We start from the raw sequence: 27,973 nt of genomic DNA, 5'->3' as shown, positions 1-27,973 counted from the left end.
ATTTCAGGACAATCAACCTTTTGTAATTACAGAATATGATGATTAGTAAATATTTACTTTGCAGAAAGATATAACCACATAAATCATATTCAAGGTAAAATTGCCCATTTCAGAAGCTGGTACATTTTCATTCCACTTAAGACAAAGGACAAAAAATTCACTTTGTTTCTAATGCCAACTGCTGACAAAAAGAAAAATCTCTGAACTGTATAGATAATATCATAACCAAGCTACTCAAACTCACTAAGGGAACATTTATCTAAATGCTGTAATTTTAAGAATATAGCAACCTAAACTGTTGTGGTTTTTTGTTTTTGTTTTTTTGAAATCTCTCATCACCTATACTTCTGTTTATGTTCAAGCGAAAACTACTGTTAGAGACATTTCTAAGCTCATGATAAAATCTACAAGAGGTAGAGTTAACAACAGTTTCATTCCTCCACAAAGCTTACCTAAGGACATTATCTGTGCACTCCGATTAGACCATTATAGACTAAGCAAGCATCTGAGACAAACACATTAATGTTCTTTGCCCTTTCAGTGTCTCTGGAGAGAACAGTTAGGAAAGCCCACAGCAGCCACTCTGATAGGTTGTGTTGCTTCCCACAGCTAAGACAATCACAATTAAGTGACAGGCCCACATTATTTCTTCATGCCAAGGACATAACCAAACAGAAGGCTGGAGGGAACAAAAACAAGGAAATGGTGTAGCAGCAATCAGTTCTAAATGAGCCAAAGTAAATTTGTTTTACCCAAAAGAAGAATATTTTTTAAAAAGCAATTTTTTAAGACTACGGGAGTTGCTACAGCTGCTTAAAATGAACAGCGGCTGCTTCTCAAATTTTCTTTCAAGCCGGAGGGTAGCCTCTAAGCAGAATTTCTTGATTTAGTGGATAAAGGTTGTTAGTGCTATACTTTATGAAATCTTGCTATAGAAATCAAAAAACAGTAGACAAGTCCAATTCTGGCAGGATAGATAAGATGCAGTTATCTAAAACAGCTTCATTTTGGCAATTTTTATTGCCAAATACCAAAATATGAGCAAACCCAAAGGTGAGAATCTCAAATTCCTAATTCATGTTTAATAGTTCTGACCATACAGGTTCAAGACAACAAAGTAAGCAAATACATCTACTTCCCCTCTTACCCAAGAGCCAATTTAAACTGGAGGGGGAAAATCCTAGGAACAGGAACCAGCCATACAATTTTAAGAAATACCCAGAATATATAAAATGCAACCAAACAGAGAAAACACAGCAGGGAGAACCACAGCCCAAACCAATAGAAGAACAGTCCTTCCCAAGGAGCCAGCAATCACGAGCCTAAGACAATGAACACAACAATCTGGAGCAGACTATGGTGGGGCAATCAATGTAAAAAGAAGTACATTTGTAACGGCTTAGACAGTTTGTTTTCCCAGTGTGGCCAGAGCTCCAGAGAAGTGCTCTCCAAAGAACACTCGCTGCCTATATGCTGAAAACTCCTGGTGAGGCTTCAGGGACCTGAGAGAGGCCAGCAGAGTCTGTGGTTACCCTGGACCCCACATCAGACACAGAAAGGGAAAAATGGAAAGGAAGTTCACGCTGGACGGACACGCACTGAAGTCCATTGCTGCCTGGGTGTGGCTCTTTCATGGGCACCTGAGGAGTTCCAGTCTGCTTCGTGCTGCCCCCACTCTCTTTCACAGTCTTATTTAACCTTCCTACTCAAAGGAAAGCAGGCCTGTGAGTTACTGGGGGAAGCCAAGCCTAAGAAAGACAAAAAAGGCTCCTAAGACAGACAAAAAACCAACAACTAGAACTAGTGCTGGAGAACACAGAGATAACTTACAGAATATACAAAACTTAAAAAAAAAATGCTTTCTAACTAATATCCTTGGAGAGATTAAAGAAAATGCTGCATCCACAAAACAAGAACAAGCCACTATTTTTAAAGGAGTAAGAAACAAAAGAGCTTCTGAAAATTAAGTTTGATTGCCAAATTAGAAAGTAGATAAAAAGAATAAAAAGCAGGATAGCATAGAGCTAAAAACCAGGCTAGAGATCTAGAAGATAAAAGTTACAAATGCCTCTCAGAATGTAGAATATCAAGACCAAGAGATGGAAATTATTAGGTAAGTCATGAGTATTGAAAGTCAGAACATAAGGGTAAAACTTCATCCAAAAGGAAAAAGATCCTGAAGATGAAAAGGAAAGACAATGGAAGTGAGGGGGGAAAAAGGGGGCAAAGAAATAACAGAACTTTCTCTCCAGTGAAAAAAAGACATTAGTTTTCGGATTAAGCAGTCCTATTAATTGCTGAGCAGAATTTTTTTTAAAGGCACATACTGATGAAATTCTAGAGCTCCAAGAAAACCCTAAAACCTTCTCTAAAAGAGAAGCAAAACAACCTACCTTTAAGAATCTAATTTAGCAGACATGAAGTCTTCCAATCAATACAAAGAATATGGAAAATGGAATAATGCTTCCTGGGGGAACTTGGTTTTAAATCTAGTCTTTCATATTAAACAAAATGATCAATTAAGAATGAAAGACTTACAAAAAATTAAAGCATTCAGAAAGTTTACTAGGTAGGCACACTATGTTAACAAAATTATTTTCAGGACATAGTCCACGCAAATTAAAAAAAAAAAAATACAAGAAGGAAAAGTTATTTCTCTCATAGGTTTGCCAGACAAATGTGAAGTGGAAGAAATGAAAAGGTTAAAATGTATTAAGAGATTCCCTTGGATATTGACATTTGTGTCATTCTCCCTTAAGCCACAGGGATTTAGTAACATAAGATTACATACCCTCCTCTATCTATGGCTGCTCACACTAAGCAGTTCTGTAGGGAATAGTATTTATATAATTATAACAATATACATATACATTTACATAATTATTATAGTTACAGAAGACAGTGTGACATATACTTTAGCAATTCATGTGTGTATGCATATTCATATATCAAAATGGGGGAGAAATGAGAGAAGCTATAAGAATGTCAATTTCTCTTCAACTTTCAAAGGAAAAAGTAAATACTATCCAATATTTAAAATCAAGGGATATAGACATTAATACATGAATGGCAATAACTTAGAAAAATGACAAAGCAGAGCCTCATGAAAAGGCTACATGTTGGGGAAATGAGGGAAGCTGCATTAAAGAAGGGCAGAGGAAAACCAACTTTTCACTTTCGACCCTTTCTCTTGACATTGATATTAACAAGTCCTGATTGTCTTAACAGTTTTGTTCTCTCTTCATTAACTCCAATTACATAAGGCTCAGAAAGAGAGAGAATTTGAAACAGAAAGAAAACCACCAGTTTGGATATTAGTTAAGATATACTGCTAGTCATGCAACTGGGGAGGCCTCAAACTGTCTGGATGAAAGCTTTCAGTATTCACAGCACAAGTCATCATTTTTATGAAAGTCACATCCCAGGAATTCATCACTGTAGAATATTAAGGCAAACAACTCAGGAAGGTGAAAATGGGAGATTAAACATTTATAGACGGAAGAATAAAAGCTAGAGTTATACCGAAAAGATAAAACAGCAGAGAATATCTAATTACATCGCTGTGCTTCCGGGCACGCAGCTGACCAGCAATCAACCATAAAGGGGAATTTGTATCACACCCTCTCTACTACTCAACTTTCCCCTCCTGGTATCTGGAAAGATGCCACATAGGAATATTTACAGGAAAATATCTGATGGAGAAGATTCTCCTTGATTAGATAACTGATCTTTTAGACACAAGGCCTTGAAATACAGATTTTCAAATGCAGATAAATGTTCCTAAGAAAATGCTACCTGTGGGATAGGTGAGCTTCTAACAGAGTTAGTTTTCTAAACGGATTTCATCGTAAAATTTTAAAAGTAGATTCAATAAGATTGCTTTTAACAATCTGGCTTTGAACTTTATTAATAAAATGGGAATGCAGCACAGTCTGGCTTAACGGACTTCAAACTATATACTGCAAATGCTCAGAACCTTGACAAGGCATGTCCCAACAGAATGGGCTGGCTACCTCCTGAGCTGAAAACACCTGTGTAGGTATTTACCCATTCATACAACCATGTTTGTTAGGTATGTTCTGTGTTCCTAGCAACCTAATGGATACCACATACTAAGATAAATAGGGTAAAGGTGAGCACACGGTGCTTGGAAACCAACTGAAGGCAAAGACATGAAAAAAACCTATAACTATCATAATAGCAATAAAAAGGCACAAGTTTGCTGGGCATGGGGGAGAGGAACTAATAACCAGAGTCCTAGTTAATTAGAGAAAGTGTAATAACAACACACCTTTGGATTGAGCTTTGAGAGAAAAAGAGGGCAGAATTATGGAGGATGTAAAAATTATAGGATTTGGTAATCAACTGGGTATATGAGGTAAGGAAGATCAGTGTAGGGTGATTTTTTAGGGCTTTCCCTTAAGTATCATATAGTAGATGTAGCCATTAGCCCTAAATAAATAACATCTATATCTTCAAACTAGAGCACAATCTCCTGTGGATAATAGTTACAATTTTGGACTTTTGCTTTTTTTTCTTCTCACTGACTCTAAACAGAACTCTAGTAACACGTTATTACTGCAGACAGGCTACGAGGTAGGTCAAAATTTCTGTCCATTGTTTTGTTCTACTCCATTCTACCAGATGACACACTCAATTGTCAGGACAGAGACCTGGGAAACAGCCAATCCAGTGTTTCTCAAATATATCCACTAAGGAACTCCAAAAGGCAGAGGGAAATGTGAATGGAATGTCCAGAGCAGGGGCAGACGGTGGAAGGGACTGTGAGCTAAGAAGGATGTTTACGGCCAACAGCGGTGGCTCATGCCCGTAATCCCAGCACTTTGGGAGGCTGAGGCGGGTGGATCACAAGGTCAGGATATAAAGACCTGGTCAACATGGTGAAACCCCACCTCTACCAAATATACAAAAATTAGCCAGGCATGGTGGCGTGTGCCTGCAGTCCCAGCTACTCGAGAGGCTGAGGCAGGAAAATTGCTTGAACCTGGCTGCAGTGAGTGGTGATTGTGCCACTGCACTCCAGCCTGGGCAACAAAACGATACTCCATCTCAAAAAAAAAAGGAAAGATGTTTGTATTTGTAAAGGTTGAAAAACAAAATAAAAACAACTAATAAAAACCAAAACAGAAATGAATATGCAATAGAGAACTACATGGCCCTCAAAGTCTAAAATATTTACTAGGTGGCTTGATCCCTGATCTAGAGGATTGAAGCACGGATTTTGAAGCAGGCCCCACAGATGTGAAATTCCTTTGAACCTTTGTTTAATCTTAAAACTTAATGGAAATGAGACATCTTGACTTATAATATGCCAGTTTTCTTTTTATTGTTATTATACTCTAAGTTCTAGGGCACATGTGCAGGTTTGTTACATAGGTATACATGTACCATATTGGTTTGCTGCACCCATCAACTCATCATTTACATTAGGTATTTCTCCTACTGCTATCCCTCCCCTAGCTCCCTACCCCCCGACAGGCTCTGGTATGTGATGTTCTCCGCCCTGTGTCCAAGTGATCTCATTGTTCAGTTCCCACCTATGAGTGAGAACATGCGGTGTTTAATTTTCTGTCCTTGTGATAGTTTGCTGAGAATGATGGTTTCCAGCTTCATCCATGTCCCTGCAAAGGACATGAACTCATCCTTTTTTATGGCTGCATGGTATTCCATGGTGTATATGTGCCACATTTTCTTAATCCAGTCTATCATTGATGGACATTTGGGTTGGTTCCAAGTCTCTGCTATTGTGAATAGTGCTGCAATAAACATACATGTGCATGTGTCTTTATAGTACCAGTGTTTGTTTTGCTATTAAAAATATTAAGTTTTGCAACATGGTGAAAATCTTCAAGTCAAGTGGATGTTCTGGGCAGATGGGCAGTCTTTATTCTCTGACTTTGGGCACCCCCAGGTACTGAGAAACCCAACTCTGGTTTTATCAGCAACACATATAATAATCATCTTGTCATGGAAGGAGACAAGGAGATGTGTTAGCATTTTCTTACCATTTGTAGAGGCTCAGAAGCACAGCCCAAGCACAACTAAGTGTATACAGTTGCAATTGTTCTCAAGTGCAGTGTTTATGTTAGACTTTTGGGAACAATGTCTTGGGATCATATGTTTTAAGTGCATTTGGGATCTTTTCTGAAGCATGAAGAACCTAATCCCATTATTGGGACTCCAGCGTGGGCTACAGAGCGAGACTCCATCTCAAAAAAAAATAATAATAATTACAAAGAGGCAATATATAAAGCAAATAAATAACTGAAAAAGAAAATTAAGAAAACAATTTTATTTACAACAGCATCAAAAATAATAAAATAGGAATAAACCTAACTAAGTGGCAAAAGATTTGTACACTGAAAACTACAAAACATGCTGAAAAAATGTAAAGGAGATTCAAATAAATGGATATCCCATGTTCATGGATTAGAAGATAATATTATAGATGTCAATAATACCCAAGCAATCTATAGATTCAACATGATCCCTATTAAAATTTCAACAGCAGTTTTTGCAGAAATAGAAAAAAAACTCATCCTAAAATTCATATGGCAAATCAACGGACCCTGAAGAGCCAAAACAATTTTGAAAAAGAACAAAGTTAAAGGACTTACACTTTCTGATTTCAAAACATATTACAAAGCTATAGTCATCAAACAGTGTGATACTACATAGAGACATACATATAGACTAATGGCACAGAACAGAGAGTCCAAAATAAACCCTTCTATATATGGTCAAATAACAGACAAGCATACCAAGACCATTCATTGAGAAAAAAGATGGTCTTGGCCGGGCGCGGTGGCTCAAGCCTGTAATCCCAGCACTTTGGGAGGCCGAGACGGGTGGATCACGAGGTCAGGAGATCGAGACCATCCTGGCTAACACAGTGAAACCCCGTCTCTACTAAAAAATACAAAAAAATAGCCGGGCGAGGAGGCGGGCGCCTGTAGTCCCAGCTACTCGGGAGGCTAAGGCAGGAGAATGGCGCAAACCCGGGAGGCGGAGCTTGCAGTGAGCTGACATCCAGCCACTGCACTCCAGCCTGGGCAACGGAGCCAGACTCCGTCTCAAAAAAAAAAAAAAAAAAAAAAAAAGATGGTCTCTTCAACAGTATTGGGAAAACTGGGTATCTACATGCAAAAGAATGAAGTTAGAACCTAATGTTACACTAGGTACAAAAGCTAACTTGAAACAGATTAAAGACATAAACCCAAGGCCCAAAACTATAAAACTTCTAGAAGAAAACACAGGGGAAAAGCTCCATGACATTGGATTTGGCAAACAATGATTTCCCAGATATGATACCAAAAGCACAAGTAACAAGAGCAAAAACAGACAAACGGGACTACATTAAGCTTAAAACCTTTTGTTCATCAAAGGACACAATCAACAGAGTGAAAAGGCAACTTATGGAGTGGGGGAAAATATTTGCCAATCAGATAAGGGATTAATATCCAAATATATAAAGGACACCAACAGCTCAAAAACAAAAAAATCAAATAACCTAATTTTAAAATGAGCAAAGAACCTGAACAGATACTTTTTCAAAGATAATATACAAATGGCTAACAAATACATTCAAAAGATGCTCAACATCGCTAATCATCGGAGATATGCAAATCAAAACCACAATGAGTTATCACCTCACGCTCATTAGAGTAGATACCATCTAAAAAATAACAAAAAATAACAAGTGTTGGTGAGGATGTGTAGAAGTTAGAACCTCTCTGCAATGTTGGTAGGTAATCTTGGTAGGCAAAATGGTACAATTGCTATAGAAAATAATTTGGCTATTCCTCCAAAAATTAAAAATAGAACTACCATACAATCTAGCAATCTCACTTCTAGATATATATTTAAAAGAAACTATCAATAGAGTAAACAGCCTACAAATGGGAGAAAATATTCACAAACTATGCTTCTGACAAAGGTCTAATATCCAGAATTTATAAGGAACTTAAATCAACAAGCAAAAAACAAATAATCCCATTAAAAGGACATGAACAGACACTTCTCAAAAGAATACATAAAAGCAGCCAAAAAAACACGAAAAAATGTTCATCATCACTAATCATTAGAGAAATGCAAATCAAAATCACAATGAGATACCATCTCACATCAGTGAGAATGGCCAACAGAAAACCAAATACTGCATGTTCTCACATACATATGGGAGCTGAACATCGAGGACCCACGGACATAAAATGCGAACAATTGACACTGCAAACTACTAGAGTGGGAAGGGAAGTGGATATGGGTCAAAAAACTACCTATTGGGTACTATGCTCACTATCTTAGTGAAATATACCCATGTAACACACCTGTACATGTACTCCCTGTATCTAAAATAAAAGAAATATAAAATAATTTTAAAAATTAAAAGAACTGAAAACAGGGTTTCAAAGAGATATCTGCACTCCCATGTTCATAGCAGCACTATTCACAATAGCCAAGAGGTGAATGTAATCCAAATGTCCATCAATGGATGAATAAATAAACAAAATGTGGCAAATACATACAATGGAATACTATGCTGTCTTGATAAGGAAGGAAATCTTGTCACATGCTAGAACATGGATGAACCTCGAAGATATTATGCCAAGTGAAAGAAGCCAGTTGCAAAAAGACAAGTAGTGTGTGATTCCACTTAGTTGAACTATCTAAAGTAGATACTTTATAGAGAGAAAGTGCAATAGTGGTTACCAGGAGCTGAGGAAGGGGGCAAAGGGGAGTTGTTTAATGGATATAGAGTTTCAGATCTGCAAGATGAAAAAGTTCTAGGGATCTGCTTCACAACAATGTAAATATATTTAATACTACTGAACTGTACACTTAAAAGTGCTTAAGATAGTAGGTGTTATATGTTTTTATCACAATAAAGAAAATTTTTAGGCTGGGCGCGGTGGCTCACGCCTGTAATCCCAGCACTTTAGGAGGCCGAGGCGGGCGGATTATGAGGTCAGGAGATGGAGACCATCCTGGCTAACACAGTGAAACCCCATCTCTACTAAAGAATACAAAAAATTAGCCAGGCGTAGTGGCGAGCGCCTATAGTCCCAGCTACTTGGGAGGCTGAGGCAGGAGAATGGCGTGAACCCAGGAGGTGGAGGTTGCAGTGAGCCGAGATTGCGCCACTGCACTCCAGCCTGGGGCAGAGCAAGACTCCGTCTCAAAAAAAAAAAAAGAAAATTTTTAAATTCATAAAAATATATAAAGAAATCCAAATCACCTGTTTGCTGAATAGAGAGAGAAAAGAAATGAAAGGGGAGTAGGTACTTTCCTTTAGTGTAAGTGGGTAAGTTTTCATTTCTGATGAATTGCACAAATGCCAGTTCCACAGAGAGAGAACAAAGGGTTAAAACCTTGGACATGAGGCCCAGAGCTTTCTAAAATCCAAATCAGACACTACAATTCATCATAAAAGCCAAAGTGTTGAATCCTTTACCTTTAGAATCTCGTCACCCACATTCTCAGAGAAGGAAGAATCCTGCTCACAGTAAGAATTGATTCCACTCCATGGAATCAACAGGAATAAGTTGTGCCAGTTTGGGTTCTTGATGCAAATAACTGAGAAAGACACTAGCAACTTTGAGGGAAAGGAATTATGGAGGTATTACAGGGAGTTGGCAAGACTCTATGTCAAAACTAGAGGACCAGTTCAGAAAACAGAAGGAATTTCCCTGTCTGGGTAGCCAAGAATACACTCATGTCACACCCCAGATCAGCTCCATAAGGACACCAGCCACAGCTATGGTTGGCCCCATCCCCCCGGACACTCACTGCCACAAACAACCTCCAACTGACCCTGTATTTCTACATCATCCCCTCAATGTTCAAATTCTGCGGTAGAAAAAACTGATTGGTCATGCCAGGGAGATTCCATTCAGTGGGGAACTCTTACCAAAAGGCAAGATATTCAACTGCTAAATGAAAGAGAGGGCAATTGTCCACACTGGTTACCAAGTAGCTTAGCAGCTGTTTACTCTATGTCTCACATGCCTAGCTCATCCAGGTTAAAATAAAGTAATAAATTTCTAATTCCAGGAAACAGAATAAGAATGTACAAGCTTTCTAGATCATGTCATTCGCAATGTAGTAGGTTTCCACAGGTTAACCAACCAGATGAGACCAGTCAGAAACTATCACTAGGTAAAGCAAGGTGTACAGAAGCAGGTGAGATGAACAAGGCCTGTGGTTAGTTGCCCTCTAATGCTTGTGTCAAAGTCAAATTTACCTAACCTTGATAAGAGCCGACACTGTCTCAAAACTCTCACCAGAACAGACTATGATGACGGTGCGTACGCCAACAACTGTCGTGACCACCACCACGGGACTAACACCGTTCAAGCAGAGAAGATGCCATTTACCTGGCACAGTCTAATCAATATACAATATAAACCTCTAACCAGCTCCCAGAGAGTCTACTTGAAAAAATTTCCACAGACTCCAAAGGGCAAAGATACACAGAGAGCTAGAAGTCATAAAAAGATAAAAATAAGGTGAGTAAGATTAACTGTATTTTACATTATATTATTTTATTCATTCAATATATTCCTCTATTCAAACAGCACTATCTGCTTTTATGATGATAGAACAAAGATGTCTCTACTTCCTTTTTCTCCGTAAGTCAACAAAACAACAAAGATTTTCAAAATAGAGCCAGGAGATTCGATCTAAAGGCCTGAACCACAAAATAAGCAGTAAGTGGGAAGAGAAATGGTGAGAGATCTTAGAAAAAAGAGAATGGTCAAAACTCAATGTCTGCAGAAGTACTATCAACAAGAAGCGAGCTGTAGGGCTCCAGAAAAGGTCAGGAACTGGAGGCATCATCTATTGTGAAGGTACGGTGAGTGGGCAAAAGCAGAAAACAGAAAAATTGTTTGAAAGTCTGTATAAGCAGCAGTTAGATCCCAGGATGCCTCACGCTCCTTGAAGGAGCTAGAAGATATAAATACATTAATAATAAACATGGCTTGAGGGAAGCAAAAAAACGTATACACATGGGCACTGAAGAGAGACTGAAAACAGGGATAGGAAGTGAAAATCTGCATGCTAGAGAGTGAGACCTTCCATTTCCCTCACCCTACAGGTCCAGAACTCCAGTAGCCAGGTAGAGATTCCCAAAGTAGGAGACTCAAAGGCCATTCTCTGGAAAAATTAAACCATCATCTGAGAAAGGACCTACTGAGAAAAGATACTACTATCAATATTTGCAATGAGAATGCTAACAGGCTACTGAGGCATCCCACAGGGAAACAAGCCTGCATTCATATAAGACACATACGCAGCTTCTAGTGAGCTTGCTAGTCTCACCTCTTACATGAACAAAAGACAAGGATCGACATACATCTAAGGAAAGCCCACCCCACCTGAGAAAAATAACCAAAACAAAGTGGAAAAAAAAAATCAGTGAAAACAGGAACAACACAGTAACAGAAGAAAACTTCAAATAAATCATATTTAATATCTTTAGTTAAGATCTTGTATTTATTTAATAGAAATACAACATTATTAAAAAGAATCACAGAGCAAGAAATGGGGAGAAAAGGACAAAAATTCATTGAAAGGATTTTGTACTTTCTCAGAAAGATCAAAAATCAAATAGGTGGACATTAGAAAAAAAAGATTAAAGTATTAGAAAATCAATGTAAGAAATCCAATATCCAAATTAATAGGCACTCAAGAGAAAGGGAACAAGGAAAAAAGTAGGGAGACAATTTTCAGAAAAAATAATATAAGAACACATGTAATCAGCAATCACAGAATTTCTTAAAAGGCATACCAAGCACTCAGCACAATGAATGAAAAATAGCTCATACCATAGTAATTCACCAAAAGATGTGGTGAATACATATATGAATAAGAGATTAAAATTTTTCATAGAAAAAACTGACAAAAACATATAAACAATCAAGGAAAACAGCATTAGACATCTCAATTGTAGCACTGAAAACTAGGGGACACTGAATCAATATCATCAAAATCCTTTCCAACCTAGAATTCTGTACCCAGAAACTACCATTAAACCCTAAGACTAGAAAAGCATTTTTATCGCCTCGAAGTCTGAAGGACTGAAAACTGCTAGATTTTTGTTTTAAGCCTTCTAGCACTATTTGACTTACAGCTTTATTTTATTTTGAACTGTATACTTTGCAAACATTTTCAGCTATTACATCATTTAGGTCTGCAGGCACAAGAGTACATTTTATATCCTTGCTAATCATGAATAAAATACACCCTTGGTTACCACACACTTCTCTCAATAAAATATAAAATAATGATATTAGAAATCCCATAAAATAACAGCCTTCATTTTTATATAATAATATGCTTAAGAAATGCTTTCGAAACTATCACAAAGTAAGACAGATACTATCCCTTGCTTAAAGATAAGAAAACTTGGGCTTTTAAAAAGATAAGTAACTTTCCAAAGCTGTCCCAGACGACGTAAGGCAGAACTAGAACTCAGTTATGTCTAACGCCATGTTCAGGATTCTCCTCAGGATGCTACAGGTAAGAATTCTCTGTATAATCTACACACGGCTTTATGTTGCAACTCCTCATTCTCCATTATGCACGTGGGGGAAGGGATTGTTTTCCTTGAAGCCACCAAAGGCTCTCTGTTATTCCTTTCCTCCATGCCAATTACAGCCTAGTATTTATTTCATCTCAAGCACCTCAGCTCTGTGGCTCCTTCTTCTTTAGACCGTCCTTAAATAACTATAGTACAGGTCCAAAAATAAACACTGACTTAGATACTCAGAGATATGGAAAAAGGCAAATCCTAACTTACTCTTTAGACAGAAGTTTCTCAACTATTTTTCTTAACCTAAGGAGTAAGAAAGTAGGTAGATAAATAGATGAAAGTGACTTCTTCATCTTCTCCTATGCTACATGCAGCAGGAAAGCACTCAATATATGTTCATATATGAGGTGCACTGATATTCTTAATCATCCCTCTGGCTCATTATCATAAGAAATGGAACTCTGGTTTACAATCAGCTATTAGCAGTTATTTATACCATAAAGGGATATTCAAAGATAATTATTCCCCTCTACTACTCTGCCCCCTAAAATGTATTAATCAAAAAATAATTTGATTAATAATTTAATAATAAAATGATTATTTTTAATGCTTCAAAATTTAGAACAGAATACACACATACATACATGCATACAAACACACACACACACAGAGCTTCCCTTCCTACTGCTGTTCCCAAAGCAAAGACAGAGCTCAGACCGACAGACACATGTGCACTCACATTCACATACCACACAGCCCTTGCACATACATACACAGTCCACAACCTCGGACTCACATCCCTTCTCAACTTCACCCTCTGTTAGACTTGTGGACCTGAATGGGCATTGGGTGAAGTCACAGTCTTCACTGGAAAAACCCACCTGAACTCTAAGTGACATGTGTTTTGAATAATAAAAAGAAACAGCATGATAACAGTCTAGCCACTTACTCCACAGTATCGGTCGCCATTAAATATCTGAGGGGGCAGGGGGTTGCCCTGAGTGGGTTTCTTTTCCGGGGGGACGTTTTTGTACATCCACTGCCTCTGTTCTTCTGACATTGTGATATCCACCTCCTCAAACTCTATCTTGTTGGCTTCCAGAAATCTAACCACATCTTGCTGCTTCTTCTTTATCTAAAGAGAGAAGACAAACAAATAAGTAGAAATCCTTATCTGAAACAGTAGGTATATACTTCCAAACTGAACTAGATTTATGTCACTGATACATAAAAAGAGGTGATTTATGTAGGTGTCACACACTGTCCACTCACTAGATACCCAGTGGAGGACTAAGCCAGTCCCAACACAGTTGTTTCTTTGATGATGTCGTTCTGTTTTGAGATGGAGTTTCTATGTTGCCCAAGCTGGTCTCAAACTCCTAGGCTCCAGTAATCTACCCACCTCAGCCTCCCAAAGTGCTGGGATTGCAGGTATGAGCCACCGCACCTGGTCACTAACACAGTCATTTCTTCAACCTAGACTGCCCAGAACTCCAGAGCACAATCCAGGTGGCTTGGAAAGAATGGACTACGAGATGAGAGAGTGACTTAGTTCTCAGTGGGCCATAACCACTCCCCATCCCATCCCCAACCCCACCCGCACCCTTGCAAGAAGTTGACATTTATAGTCATAAAAGCTCCCTTTGCCCAAAACCATCTGAAAACCATGTATAGCCCATCTGAGATGTCGACATTTCATTGATTCATGACAGCAGCAACATTTTTATTCTCCTCAGCAGCCTTCTTCAGAAATTCCACAGCTGTAGCCACTACCATGAAAGCATCCTTTCATCAATTCACAGGAGAAAAATGTTCTTCACTTCTAACGTGAGAGTAAACAACGAATATCATCTTACTTTGAACTCTGTTTCTTAACCCTTTTCATTCCTCTGATCTTTCACTTTTCCTTCTTTAGTCACTAGGGGTCAGATGTGCTCTTGAGGAGCTGCAAATCCATCTGCAGTTTTCAAAGTGTTGCCTACCTTCTTAAGAGTACCTATTAACTAATTGAAATGGAATGAAAACACAGTAGTCTCTCCTTATCCATGGGGGACACATTCCAAGACCCCCAGAAGACACCTGAAATGGCAGATAGTGCCAAACCAATATATATATGCTCTATTTTTTTAATCTGATGACCAGGAGGCATGTCCAGGTTTGTGCTTTAAAGAGATCACCTTAACACTATGCAGCTTATAAAGAAAAAAAAGAGAAGCTCTGTATGTACTGTTAACGCTGTTATGAAAAGCTCTCCAAGACATATTAGTAGGTTAAAAAGAAAAACAAGGAGCCGAACTATATGTAGACTAAGGTCACTTTTAAAAAAAAATGGAGAAAAATAAGAACACAGTCATATTTGCTTGTTTTTATATTGTTTTAAAAAATTCCTGAAGGTCATATAAGAAACTAACAGAAGCGGTTAACCAAGGGCTGGGGGAGCAGGAATTGGGTAAGGACACAAAGTGGGAGCAAGAGTTTTACTTTAAAATGTTTTGAATATTATAATAAATGTGTTAATATTCAAAAGAGTAAACAGAAGAAATGTATTGCAATGAGAGAGAGGTGGCACCCTAGCTTCCACAGAACAGCTTGGAGGATGGCAGTACATACCACGGAGATGCCCTGTTTTATACAAATCACGTTTTCCCAGTGTGACATGAAGCAGAACTCAAAGCATTTTGTTGAGTCACTGGCTTCCATAATTCACTTATAAGAAAGGGCAGATTGCTTAAAAAGAAGAAATGAAAAAAACAAAACAGTTAAAACCTTAGAAAATTAGCTAGTACTATAGCAAATCACCCAAATAACAAGGTAGGAGAAACTTAACCCAGAGAAGGAAGTTTTCAAGTGGATGTTTGTGACATTAGCATCAGGAAGGAAGATGTGTCATACTACCACAGCCTGTTTGTCAGGTCTGCAGAGGTGAACATAACCTGGAACTGGGAGCACTCAACCTAGGGTGGCGGGGGCAGGCTGTTCAGGAAGCAGGAACTTAGAGGAAGACACCAGCCAGCCTACTAGGTGGGGCCCAGGTAACAGAGAGGCTTCCCATGAGGCAACAGGAAGCCATCAAGGGCACTTCATGTGCTGGGCTTAATTCCAGAGTCCAAATAACCATAACATACACAATCATTTCCTTCACACAATGAATTTTTTATTCTCCCCACACTTCAACTCTTCTGAAATGAAATGCATCTTACAATCAATATCAAAAGGAATTTCCTGAGCAAATAGAAGAGAAGTAAATTGTGGGCCAACAGTCACTGCTTTCATCTATGTCATTTTGTTTGTTTGTTTTGTTTTGTTTTGAGACAGAGTTTCGCTCTTGTTGCACAGACTGGAATGCAAAGGCACAATCTCGGCTTACCGCAACCTCCTCCTCCCGGATTCAAGTGATTCTCCTGCCTCAGTCTTCAGTATGTGCCACCACACATGGCTAATTTTTGTATTTTCAGTAGAGATGGGGTTTCTCCATGTTGGTCAGGTTGATCTTGAACTCCCGACCTGAGGTGATCTGCCTGCCTCGGCCTCCCAAAGTGCTGGGATTATAGGCATAAGCCACTGTGCCTGGCTTCATCTTACATCATTTTATCCATGGGTGGAAGGTACCTTCAACTCACCTGGTTTTTTTTTTTTTAATTTACTTAAACACCCTTAAAAGCAAAACAATGGTAGTTATTTACCCAGTAACCAATCTCCCTCTTTTTCTAAATACAGAAGCCTGGTTTTACTTAGAAAAGCAATGTGCTCGGCTACAAAATCATGTTTACCCAAACACCTCTAGTGTTAGAGGGAATCACATGATACAGTTCTGACCAATGAGATGTGAGTCAGACAGTCCTTGGGAAGGCTTCACTTAAATGAAAGAAAACATAAAGCAGACTTTTGCCCTTCTCTAGTCTCCTTACTTGCAGAAATGCAGATATGGTGCCTGGAGGTGCAGAAATCATTTCACAAATGTGAAAACAAACGCCGTAAGTATGTGAAAATACTATATGCTAAGGATGGCCAAGCAGAAAGACAGTAGCCTGGGTCCTTAATGACATTTTGTAGCTGCCACCCCAGTCTCTTCCTGCACAACCTATCTATACCTTTCTGTATTAGACAAATAAACCTTTAATAAGTTAAGCCACTCTTCATCCAGTTTTCTATAGCCTGCACCCAAATGCAATTCTTAATTGCTACTTAAAATGACTTCAGAAATACTGTATTATGATGAAGGATTGAAAATAAAAGCTATTACTGCACAGTAGAGCCTGGCAATAAAAGCTGTAAGACATAAACTTAATATATGTGAGTGAATATTTATCACTGGATAAACACAGGAATTTTCTTAATCTACTCCACAGAGCAACAGCCAACATGTTGGAACTAGAACAGGCAGGTTATCCAAAAGGATGAAGAGTGCATTTCACCTTAACATTCAAACACTACTATACACCATACAAAGCAATTAAAGGGAACACAGAATCTCTTGCATTAGATTGGGAGTAGGCAAAATATGGCCTAAGGCCCAAATCCAGCCCACTGACCGTTTTTGTATGGCCAGCAGCCAAAAATTGTCTTTATATTTTTAAACAGCTGGGGGGAAAAATCAAAAGAATAATAGTATTCCATGACATGGAAAAGTTATATGAAATATAAACACCAGTGTCCATAAACAAAGCTCTATGGGAACACAGCAACACCCATTCACTCACATATTGTCTATGTCTGCTTTCTCCCTACGATGGCAGAGTTGAGAAGTTGCAACAGAGACTGTGTGGTCCCCCAGTGCCTAAAATATTGACTAGCTGCCCTTTATAGAAAAGGCTTGCCAACCTTTGAGCTAGATCACAAATCTTCATTTCTGGGTCAAAGTTCCCTTTCTCAGTGAGCCTTCCTTTGACCACCTGATTTTACAATTTTACCAGCTACCCCAGAACTCTCTACTCCCCCTTCACTGCTGTATTTTTCACCACAGCATTCGGCATCTGACAGACTGTATAGATTATGTATTTGTTTGTCCATCTCCCCCACTAGAATATAAATTCCCTGGCTGGGTGCAGTGGGTCACTCCTGTAATCTCAGCACTTTGGAAGGCTGAAGCAGGTGAATCACCTGAGGTCAGGAGTTTGAGACCAGCCTGACCAACATGGTGAAACCCTCTCTCTACTAAAAATACAAAAATTAGCCAGGCGTGGTGCCGCATGCTTGTAATCCCAGCTACTTGTGAGGCTGAGGCAGGAGAATCACTTGAACCTGGTTGCAGTAAGCGGAGATTGCACCATTGCACTCTGGCCTGGGCAACAAGAGCGAAACTCTGTCTCAAAAAAAAAAAAAAGAATATAAATTCCCCAAGGCCAGGAGATTTTGTCGGTTTTATTAAACATTTGTTAATGACTACACAAGATGTTCACAGGTAGAAGGGCCTGTGAGATGGGGAACTTTCCTCCCAACCAACAACAAGGCTGATTCTTTTTACCCTTGAGGGCTCACCAAATGTATCATCTCTTCAAAGAGCCCTCTCGAACCACCTTGGTGAAGTTTTATTGCCTAAATTTATTAAAATTTTATTTATTTATATGCCCTTTGTTTTTGTTCTCACCTCTCTCTCTACAACGTCAATTCTGGAAGCAGAAGGACCAGCGTGCAGGAGGCCCTCAATAAATATTAACTGAATGGATGATTCAAGAATTATTCCAGTCCTGAACATCAAAGATTTCCAGGTGATGTTCAAGAGAAACTATTCAAACTAAGTGAGTAATGTAATTTAGGAACAAATGTAACTTATAATTAGCCCAATGGGAATGTGGACCAAATGACAGTATTTCTCAATCCCAAAGCGGCACAATTTTGAAAAGCATTGTGCTTAGGAGGCTACATCTAACTGTACATAGCCGAAATAATTCAGAAGAGTCTCTAGACCCTAATGCGAAAAAAACTTTGCTTCTAACTTTGACAATGACTTAAAAAGAAAGTAGTAGGTGGTTGCATGTTTACATAAATTCTACTGTCAGTTAATTTTAATAGTTGCAAGTGCATAAAGAAACAAAAAGTGTTTTGTATTGCTCAAACGGTTTTATTACATTGTTGATACATTTGCAAATATGGCAACTGAGAATTATGCAGATGTGTTGGTATTTCCCTGAATCTACTTCCCATTACTAACTTAGTACTCTATCACCCTCAAGCACGTCCCCCCACTAACTTCAGGAACTCTGAAGCAAACTGCTCCCTCAAATGTACTTTGAAGCAGCCTTCTTGGCCACTCAATGTATAAGCCTTTACCCTTTGACTCCAGATCCATGAATCTCCTGAGGATCCCAATGCCTGCACCCAAGCCCTGGTGACTCACCCCCACAGGGCCCTGGGCAGTAAGCTGCGGAGTCTCCTGACTCTGCGTGAACACCCGATGACCTGTGGAAATCTTAGTGAAGACACTTGGAACCTTCACTGGCAACCTCCTGGCCCCAAGAGTCCCTAGGGATTGGATCAGAAAACAGGTTAAATAATTACCTTGCTTGTGACTCAGCCTTAACCCCCTACTCTGTGACACTGACTGCTAAGTAAACTTGTATGCCTCTACTCTCTTCTTGTAGGATTACTTCTTTCCCAGGAAGATGCCAGTTAACTTATATAATTAAGCAGCCCCTGCCAGATTCCTTCCATAGGCTTCCGGACACGTCTAGTCATGTTTGAATTCCAGGGTATACATAGCTAATGCTGCACCCTGGGACCTTGGGACTCACTAGGAAATAAAGAGACATAATCGATTTGAATAGGAGTGTTTTTTAACATTGAGACTGAATACGAAAGCTAATGGGAAAGCAAGTTTAACTGAAAACAAATGAGCCACAGAGGACAACGAGGAAAACTGGGGGACAGAAAGTATGTATTTTAGAGCCAGACTGTCCTGGTTTTAATCTTGACCCTGACAGACGGGTAGCCTTGGAGATATTACTTGGCTTCTCTCTTAACTTCCGTTTCCAAACCTGTGCAATAAACTGCTAAATGAAGTTTAGCCTAAGGCCAGGAGTGGTGGCTCATGCCTGTAATCCCAGTACTTTGGGAGGCCCAGGTGGACAGATCACCTGAGGTCAGGAGTTTGAGACTAGCTTAGCCAACATGGTGAAACCTCGTCTCTACTAAAAATACAAAAATTAACTGGCTGTCGTGGCTGAGTAGCTGTAATCCTAGCTACTCAGGAGGCTGGGGCGGGAGAATCCCTGGAACCCAGGAGACAGAGGTTACAGTGAGCTGAGATCACTGCACTCCACTGCACTCCAGCCTGGGCAACAGAGTAAGACTCTGTCTCAATTTAAAAAAAAAAGGAAAGAAAGAAAACTTAGCCTAAAGCTACCTCCTTACATATTTTGAGTTCAGCCTAAAGGTTTCTCCATCCATAGTGAATTGTAACCTAACCAGATACGTAAACAGACTGTAACCTACTCTTGGACCAATCACAGCATTTCAGCCAATTAAGGCAGGCAACTGTTCAAACTGTGTCCAAACAAGGCAAACGCCAAGATGTAACCAATCTTACTTCCATTAGATTATTCCCGTTTTTGTACCTAACTTCCTTTTTCTGTACATAAATTCTTTGTGACTATGAAGCAGCGTCAGAGTCCTTCTGAACCTATGCTGGTTCGGGGGCTGCCCAATTCTCAAAATATTCTTGGCTCAACGAAACCCTGTTAAATATAATCTGCGTAAAGCTTTTCTTTTAACAGAACTCAACTATCTTTTTTCCATAGGTTCACTGGAAAATTAAGAAAAGGCCTAAGCAGTAATGGGCACCTGCTCAATTGTTTCATTTACTCAAACATACTAGCTTTTCTATCTTTGCCCTAGAAGTGGCCTCCATCAAAAATATAGCAACTTCTGAATGCTTTCAAAGGCCTTAGATATTCAACACAATGGTTCTTTATTTCACCTGCTTTCACACTTCAAACACACGGCTTTCTTTATTCCGACCTGGGGTAGACGTAAGACTGATTAGGACCTCTTATGTATCTCAAATGGAAAAAAGTCAAAGACAGTGAGAGAAAATAGAAGGGAAAAGATGAGGTTTTTTTAAATAGCTTGACAAAGTGTACAAAGGAGGGCCTGGACTGGATTAAGGAAGGTAGAAGGCCCTAAGATGATTCTTCCTTTCAACTAAAAAGGGAGGAAAGGACTGAGTCTCTTTCCTTTGTCAAAGACCTCAGGAACTTTCCAGTGATTGAGTAGGGCACCAAAAATATACCTAATTTCATGGCAAATTCTTTAAATAAAACCCCATTCTTGGCTTTACTAGGCATTATGCTGTCATAAAAGAGGATGCAAATGGCAGAAAGTACTGTGGCAGACATTAGCCTAGTTAAACACCAAAGCCATTCATGATCTCCCCTGTGAAGCCTAAAAAACTAAAGCTGCAGTTTTCCCAGTCACACTTATAGCTGAAGCAGCCACATGACCCAGATCTGGCCAGTGAGGTGTGCACCTAAGTGTGCTAGGTGGAGCTTCTAGACAGAGCTTGGCTTTCCTGCTGAAGCCGACAGATTACAATGCTAAAGCCTCTTTTCCCTGCCCTTCCTCATTCTTCCAGCGTGGCATCCAGATGTGAGGGCTAGTGGTGCGGAGCAGCCTTTCCACCTTGAGGTGACAGGCATCAGAAAAAGCCAAGAGAATCCCATCAAGGCAGGCCTTGAATAAGTTCAGCCTCCAGACTTACCAGGAGAGACTGAAACACTTCTGTTCAAGCTCAAGTTAGACAGGTTCTCTGTTACTTGCAAATGAATACATTCCTAACTGAAACCCTCAGCAGTATGCCTCATTGTTGGGGAGTAGAGCAGGGGTGTAGAGTAACCCCCAAGATGCCATTTGCTAACTGGCAATGTTCTAATGCTGCTTAACTAAATGAGAGATTATACATAAAGTACAGTGTCTCCAGTTTCTGTTTCAGTTTATCTTACTAGAAAGTAAATACCAAATTACCAAGCCAAGGATAAAGAGGCTGACTTACAAAAGACTGAAGCTTGAGTTTTATAGAATCACTGTCAGAAAAACAGATTACAAAATAAAGGTCAATTTTTGAAAAACTGTCAGTACATGTTATAAAACAATATAATTTTAACGATAGAAAAGGCTGTGATTTTCCATCTATGTATCACTAGCACAGTCCCTGGCACTTACTACATAGGCATATATTTGTATTAAACAAATAAATATTATTAAGCTTGAATTCATACTTTTAACTTTAGTTTTCTTTTAACCAGTCAATATTTTTGGTCCTGTTTTCTTGATCAATTTGCATTGATTTCTTTTTTCACATGTTTATAATATGGTAAATCATCTTTCCCATTTGAAATTTTTTAATTTTAAAAAACCCATAATCTCATCACACTGAGACTTTTATTTTTCATAGAACCTTCCAGGGAGTAAACATTTAGAAGTATACTTTATATAGTTGCCATAATAACAAATGTTTTGGGGAAGGATGTTTCTGTTGTATTATGAATGTTTTTTGTTTCTAAAATCTCCATGGTTATCTTATTGCATGTATGAATTATATTGAGTACTTATGCTAATGTATTAAAACATATATTCTAACATTGGAGATTTAGGTGTGTTCTAAAGATGTAAGTGTTTCAAAATAAAATATGTAAGTGTTTCAAATTTGCTGACTATTTATTTATTTATTTATTTCGAGATGGAGTCTCACTCTGTTGCCCAGGCTGGAGTGCAGTGGCTCAATCTCAGCTCACTGCAAACTCCTCCTTCTGGGTTCAAACGATTTTCCTGCCTCAGCCTCCTGAGTTGTTGGGACTACAGGCACCCGCCACCACGCCTTGCTAATTTTTGTATTTTTAGTAGAGATGAGGTTTCACCATGTTGGTCAGGCTGGTCTCAAGCTCCTGACCTCATGATCCGCCCTCCTCAGCCTCCCAAAGTGTTGGGATTACAGGCGTGAGCGACTGTGCCTGGGCGACTTTTTAAATGATAAAAAATGGTTACTAGTAGTAGGCTACCTAGCAGTACTAAAACACAGGGACTTTACACAGATTTTTCTAAATCTTGTCTCCTAAAGTCTTTCAAATGAAATATTTCAGCGAGTTATTTTAATGTAACATCTTTCCATTGGTTTCCTGGAATAGCTAATTGATATCACGGAACATAACATGATTTCAACTACCAAACTGTTAACAAAAACCTTTATATGACTGATGAATGGGAAGTAGGTCTGGCTGCTGCAAGCAGAACACTGAGGTCTGTGTGGGACTCTGGTTGGTCTGTGAACATGTAGCTCTGCTGGACTGAACATGGTGACAGTGATGCCAAAGGCAGCAGCCTGATCTTCAATGGGGCCAATTGGCTTTATTAATGTTCTACTCCTGAACAGTCAAAAAGGGGTGGGTCTGTGTCACCTTGGTCAAGTTACTTATTCTACCAAGCCTTGGTTTCCTCATCTGTAAAATACAGATAATTCAGCATAGAGGACTGCTATGAAATTTAAATGTCATAATGTTCATAAAGTTCTTAGTGCAGTGCCTGGCATGCTAAAAGAGCTAAACATTAAATCCAATCACAAGTCCGTTCCAAGGTGGGTGAATAGGAACAGCTCCGGTCTGCAGCTCCCAGTGTGTTCGACGCAGAAGATGGGTGATTTCTGCATTTCCAACTGAGGTACCTGATTCATCTCATGCGGACTGGTTGGACAGTGGGTGCAGCCCATAGAGGGCGAGCCGAAGCAGAGTGGGGCTTCACCTCACTCGGTAAGCACAAGGGGTCGGGGGATTTCCCTTTCCTACTCAAGGGAAGCCATGACAGACTCTGCCTGGAAAAACAGGGCACTCCCACACAAATACTGCACTCTTCCTACGGTCTTAACAACTGGCAGACTAGGAGATTCTCTCCTGTGTGGTGGGCCCCATGTCTTGCTCATTGCTAGCGCAGCAGTCTGGCAGGGGGATCGACCTGCAAGGTGGCAGCAGCAGCCTGGCAGGGGGAGGGGCGGCCACCATTGCTGAGGCTTGAGTAGGTAAACAAAGCAGCGGGAAGCTCAAACTGGGCAGAGCCCAACACAGCTCAGCAAGGCCTACAGCCTCTACAGACTCTACCTCTGTGGGTGGGGCATAGCTGAACAAAAGGCAGCAGAAACTTCTGCAGACTTAAGCGTCCCTGTCTGACAGCTCTGAAGAGAGCAGTGGTTCTCCAAGCATGGTGTTTGAGCTCTGAGAACGGACAGACTACCTCGTCAAGTGGGTCCCTGATCCTTGTGTAGCCTAACTGGGAGACACCTCCCAGTAGGGACTGACAGACACCTCATATGGGTGGGTGCCCCTCTGGGACGAAGCTTCCAGAGGAAGGATCAGGGAGTGATATTTGCTGTTCTGCAATATTTGCTATTCTGCAGCCTCCATTGGTGATACCCAGGCCAGCAGGTCTGGAGTGGACCTCCAGCAAACTCCAACAGACCTGCAGTTGAGGGACCTGACTGTTAAAAGGAAAACCAACAAACAGAAAGGAGTAGCAACAACAACAACAAAAAGGGGGTCCACAAAAAAATACCATCTGTAGGTCACCAACATCAAAGACCAAAGTTAGATAAAACCACAAAGATGGGGAGAAGCTGGAACAGAAAAGCTGAAAATTCTAAAAACCAGAGCACCTCTCCAAAGGATTGTAGTCCCTCACCAGCAACGGAACAAAGCTGGACACAGAATGACTTTGATGAGTAGACAGAAATAGGCTTTAGAAGGTCGGTAATAACAAACTTCTCCGAGCTAAAGGAGGATGTTACAACCCATCACAAGGAAGCTAAAAACCTTGAAAAAAGATTATACAAGTAGCTAACTAGAATAAACAGTGTAGAGAAGACGTTAAATGATCTGATGGAGCTGAAAACCATGGCAAAAGAACTTTGTGATGCATGCACAAGCTTCAATAGACAATCTGATCAAGTGGAAGAAAGGGTATCAGTGATTGAAGATCAAATTAATGAAATAAAGTGAGAAAACAAGTATAGAGAAAAAAGAGTAAAAAGAAAAGAACAAAGCCTCCAAGAAATATGAGACTATGTGAAAAGACCAAATCTACATTTGATTGGTGTGCCTGAAAGTGATGGGGAGAATTGAACCAAGTTGGAAAACACTCTTCAGGATACTATCCAGGAGAACTTCCCCAACCTAGCAAGGCAGGCCAACATTCAAATTCAGGAAATACAGAGAACACCACAAAGATACTACTCGAGAAGAACAACCCCAAGACACATAATTGTCAGATTCACCAAAGTTGAAATGAAGGAAAAAATGTTAAGGGCAGCCAGAGAGAAAAGCTGGGTTACCAGCAAAGGAAAGCCCATCAGACTAATAGCGAATCTCTTGGCAGAAACCTTACAAGTCAGATAAGAGTGGGGGCCAATACTCAACATTCTTAAAGAAAATAATTTTCAACTCAGAATTTCCTATCCAGCCAAACTAAGCTTCATAAGCGACGGAGAAATTAAATCCTTTACAGACAAGCAAATGCTGAGAGATTTTGTCACCACCAGGTCTGCCTTATAAGAGCTCCTAAAGGAAGCACTAAACATGGAAAGGCACAACCAGTACCAGCCACTACAAAAACATACCAAATTGTAAAGACCATCCATGCTATGAAGAAAGTGCAACAATTAACGGGCAAAATAACCAGCTAACATCATAACGACAGGATCAAATTCACACAAAACAATATTAACCTTAAATGTAAATGGGCTAAATGCCCCAATTAAAAGACACAGACTGCCAAATTGGATAGAGTCAAGACCCATCAGTGTGCTATATTCAAGAGACCCATCTCACGTGCAGAGACACACATAGGCTCAAAATAAAGGGATGGAGGAAGATCTACCAAGCAAATTGAAAACAAAAACAAGCTGGGTTGCAACCCTAGTCTCTGATAAAACAGACTTTAAACCAACAAAGATCAAAAGAGACAAAGAAGGCCATTACATAATGGTAAAGGCATCAATTCAACAAGAAGAGCTAACTATCCTAAATATATATACACCCAATACAGGAGTACCCAGATTCATAAAGCAAGTCCTTAAAGACCTACAAAGAGACTTAGACTTCCACACAATAATAATGGGAGACTTTAACAACCCACTGTCAATATTAGACAGATCAATGAGACAGAAGGTTAACAAGGATATCCAAGACTTCAACTCAGCTCTGCACCAAGTGGACTAATAGACATCTACAGAACTCTCCACCTCAAATCAACAGAATATACATTCTTCTGAGCACCACATCGCACTTATTCTAAAACTGACCACATAATTAGAAGTAAAGCACTCCTCAGCCAATATAAAAGAATTGAAATCACAACAAACAGTCTCTCAGACCACAGTGCAATCCAATTAGAACTCAGGATTAAGAAACTCATTCAAAACCACACAAAGACATGGAAACTGAAGAACCTGCTCCCGAATGACTACTGGGTAAATAACAAAATGAAGGCAGAAATAAAGATGTTCTTTGAAACCGACGAGAACAAAGATACAATATACCAGACTCTCTGGGACACATTTAAAGCAGTTTCTAGAGGGAAATTTATAGTACTAAATGCCCATAGGAGAAAACAGGAAAGATCTAAAATAGACACCCTAACATCACAATTAAAAGAACTAGAGAAGCAAGAGCAAACACATTCAAAAGTTAGCAGAAGGCAAGAAATAACTAAGATCAGAGAAGAACTGAAGGAGATAGAGACATAAAAAACCCTTCAAAAAATCAACGAATCCAGGAGCTGGATTTTTGAAATGATCAACAAAATTGATAGACCGCTAGCAAGAGTAACAAACAAGAAAAGAGAGAAGAATCAAATAGACTCAATAAAAAATGATAAAGGGGATGTCACTACTGATCCCACAGAAATACAAACCACCATCAGAGAATACTATAAACACTTCTACGCAAAATAAACTAGAAAATCTAGAAGAAATGGATAAATTCCTGGACACATATGCCCTCCCAAGACTAAACCAGGAAGAAGCTGAATCTCTGAACAGACCAATTACAGGTTCTGAACTGAGGAATTAATAGCCTACCAACCAAAAAAAGTCCAGGACCAGACTGATTAGCTGAATTCTACCAGAGGTACAAAGAGGAGCTGGTACCATTCCTTCTGAAATCATTCCAATCAATAGAAAAAGAGGGAATACTCCCTAACTCATTTTATGAGGCCAGCATCATCCTGATACCAAAGCCTGGAAGAGACACAACAAAATAAGAGAATTTTAGACCAATATCCCTGATGAACATCGATGCAAAAATCCTCAATAACATACTAGAAAACCAAATCCAGCAGCACATTAAAAAGCTTATCCACCACGATCAAGTCGCCTTCATCCCTGGGATCAAAGGCTGGTTCCACATATGCAAGTCAATAAACGTAATCCATCACATAAACAGAACCAATGACAAAAACCACATGATTATCTCAATAGATGCAGAAAAGGTCTTCTACAAAATTCAACAGCCCTTCATGCTAAAAACTCTCAATAAACTAGGTATTAATGGAACGTATCTCAAAATAGTAAGAGCTATTTATGACAAACCCACAGCCAATATCATACTGAATGGGCAAAAACTGGAAGCATTCCCTTTGAAAGCTGGCACAAAACAAGGGTGCCCTCTTTCACCACTCCTATTCAACATAGTGTTGGAAGTTCTGGCCAGGGCAATCAAGCAAGAGAAAGAAATAAAGGGCATTCACTTAGGAAAAGAGGAACTCAAATTATCCCTGTTTGCAGATGACATGATTGTAAATTTAGAAAACCCCATCGTCTCAGCCCAAAATCTCCTTAAGATAAGCAACTTCAGCAAAGTCTCAGGACACAAAATCAATGTGCAAAAATCACAAGCATTCCTATACACCAATAACAGACAGAGATCCAAATCATGAGTGAACTCCCATTCACAACTGCTACTATGATAATAAAATACCTAGGAATCCAACTTACAAGGGATGTGAAGGACCTCTTCAAGGAGAACTACAAACCACTGATCAAGGAAATAAGAGAGGACACAAACAAATGGAAAAACATTCCATGCTCATGGATAGGAAGAATCAATATCGTGAAAATGGCCATACTGACTGAGGTAATTTATAGATTCAATGCCATTCCCATCAAGCTACCAAGGACTTTCTTCACAGAATGGAAAAAAACACTTTAAAGTTCATATGGAACCAAAAAAGAGCCCACAGAGCCAAGACAATCCTAAGCAAAAAGAATGAATCCGGAGGAATCACGCTACCTGATTTCAAAGTACACTACAAAGCTACAGTAACCAAAACAGCATGGTACTGGTACCAAAACAGATATATAGACCAATGAAACACAACAGAGGCCTCAGAAATAACAGCACACAGCTACAACCATCTGATCTTTGACAAACTTGACAAAAACAAGAA

The 27,973-nt window shown here is 39.4% G+C and overlaps 2 protein-coding genes across 15 annotated transcripts in view; one reads left to right on the top strand and one right to left on the bottom strand.

Annotated features, from left to right (window-relative positions):
• The window catches only part of HMGN3 (high mobility group nucleosomal binding domain 3), a 1,231,743-nt gene that overhangs the window by 740,875 nt on the left and 462,895 nt on the right, over positions 1 to 27,973 (top strand). Inside the window, exon 1 of one of the 14 annotated variants that reach the window (XM_050789647.1) lies at positions 4,232 to 4,235. The exons of the other annotated variants lie outside the window; for them this stretch is intronic. The gene's annotated coding sequence lies outside the window, so the exon portion shown is untranslated. Of the gene's footprint in view, positions 1 to 4,231; positions 4,236 to 27,973 lie in introns of those variants that run through there. 14 annotated transcript variants of the gene reach the window in all.
• The window catches only part of SH3BGRL2 (SH3 domain binding glutamate rich protein like 2), a 71,761-nt gene that overhangs the window by 13,294 nt on the left and 30,494 nt on the right, over positions 1 to 27,973 (bottom strand). Inside the window, exon 2 of the mRNA XM_050789668.1 lies at positions 13,503 to 13,688. Coding sequence (XP_050645625.1) covers positions 13,503 to 13,688 — 186 coding nt within the window. The remainder of the gene's footprint in view (positions 1 to 13,502; positions 13,689 to 27,973) is intronic.

Source organism: Macaca thibetana, chromosome 4 (assembly GCF_024542745.1).
Source record: "Macaca thibetana thibetana isolate TM-01 chromosome 4, ASM2454274v1, whole genome shotgun sequence".
NCBI classification, from domain to species: Eukaryota; Metazoa; Chordata; class Mammalia; order Primates; family Cercopithecidae; genus Macaca; species Macaca thibetana.
Note: the sequence above shows the minus strand (reverse complement) of the source record. Positions and strands in the feature narration are given on the sequence as shown.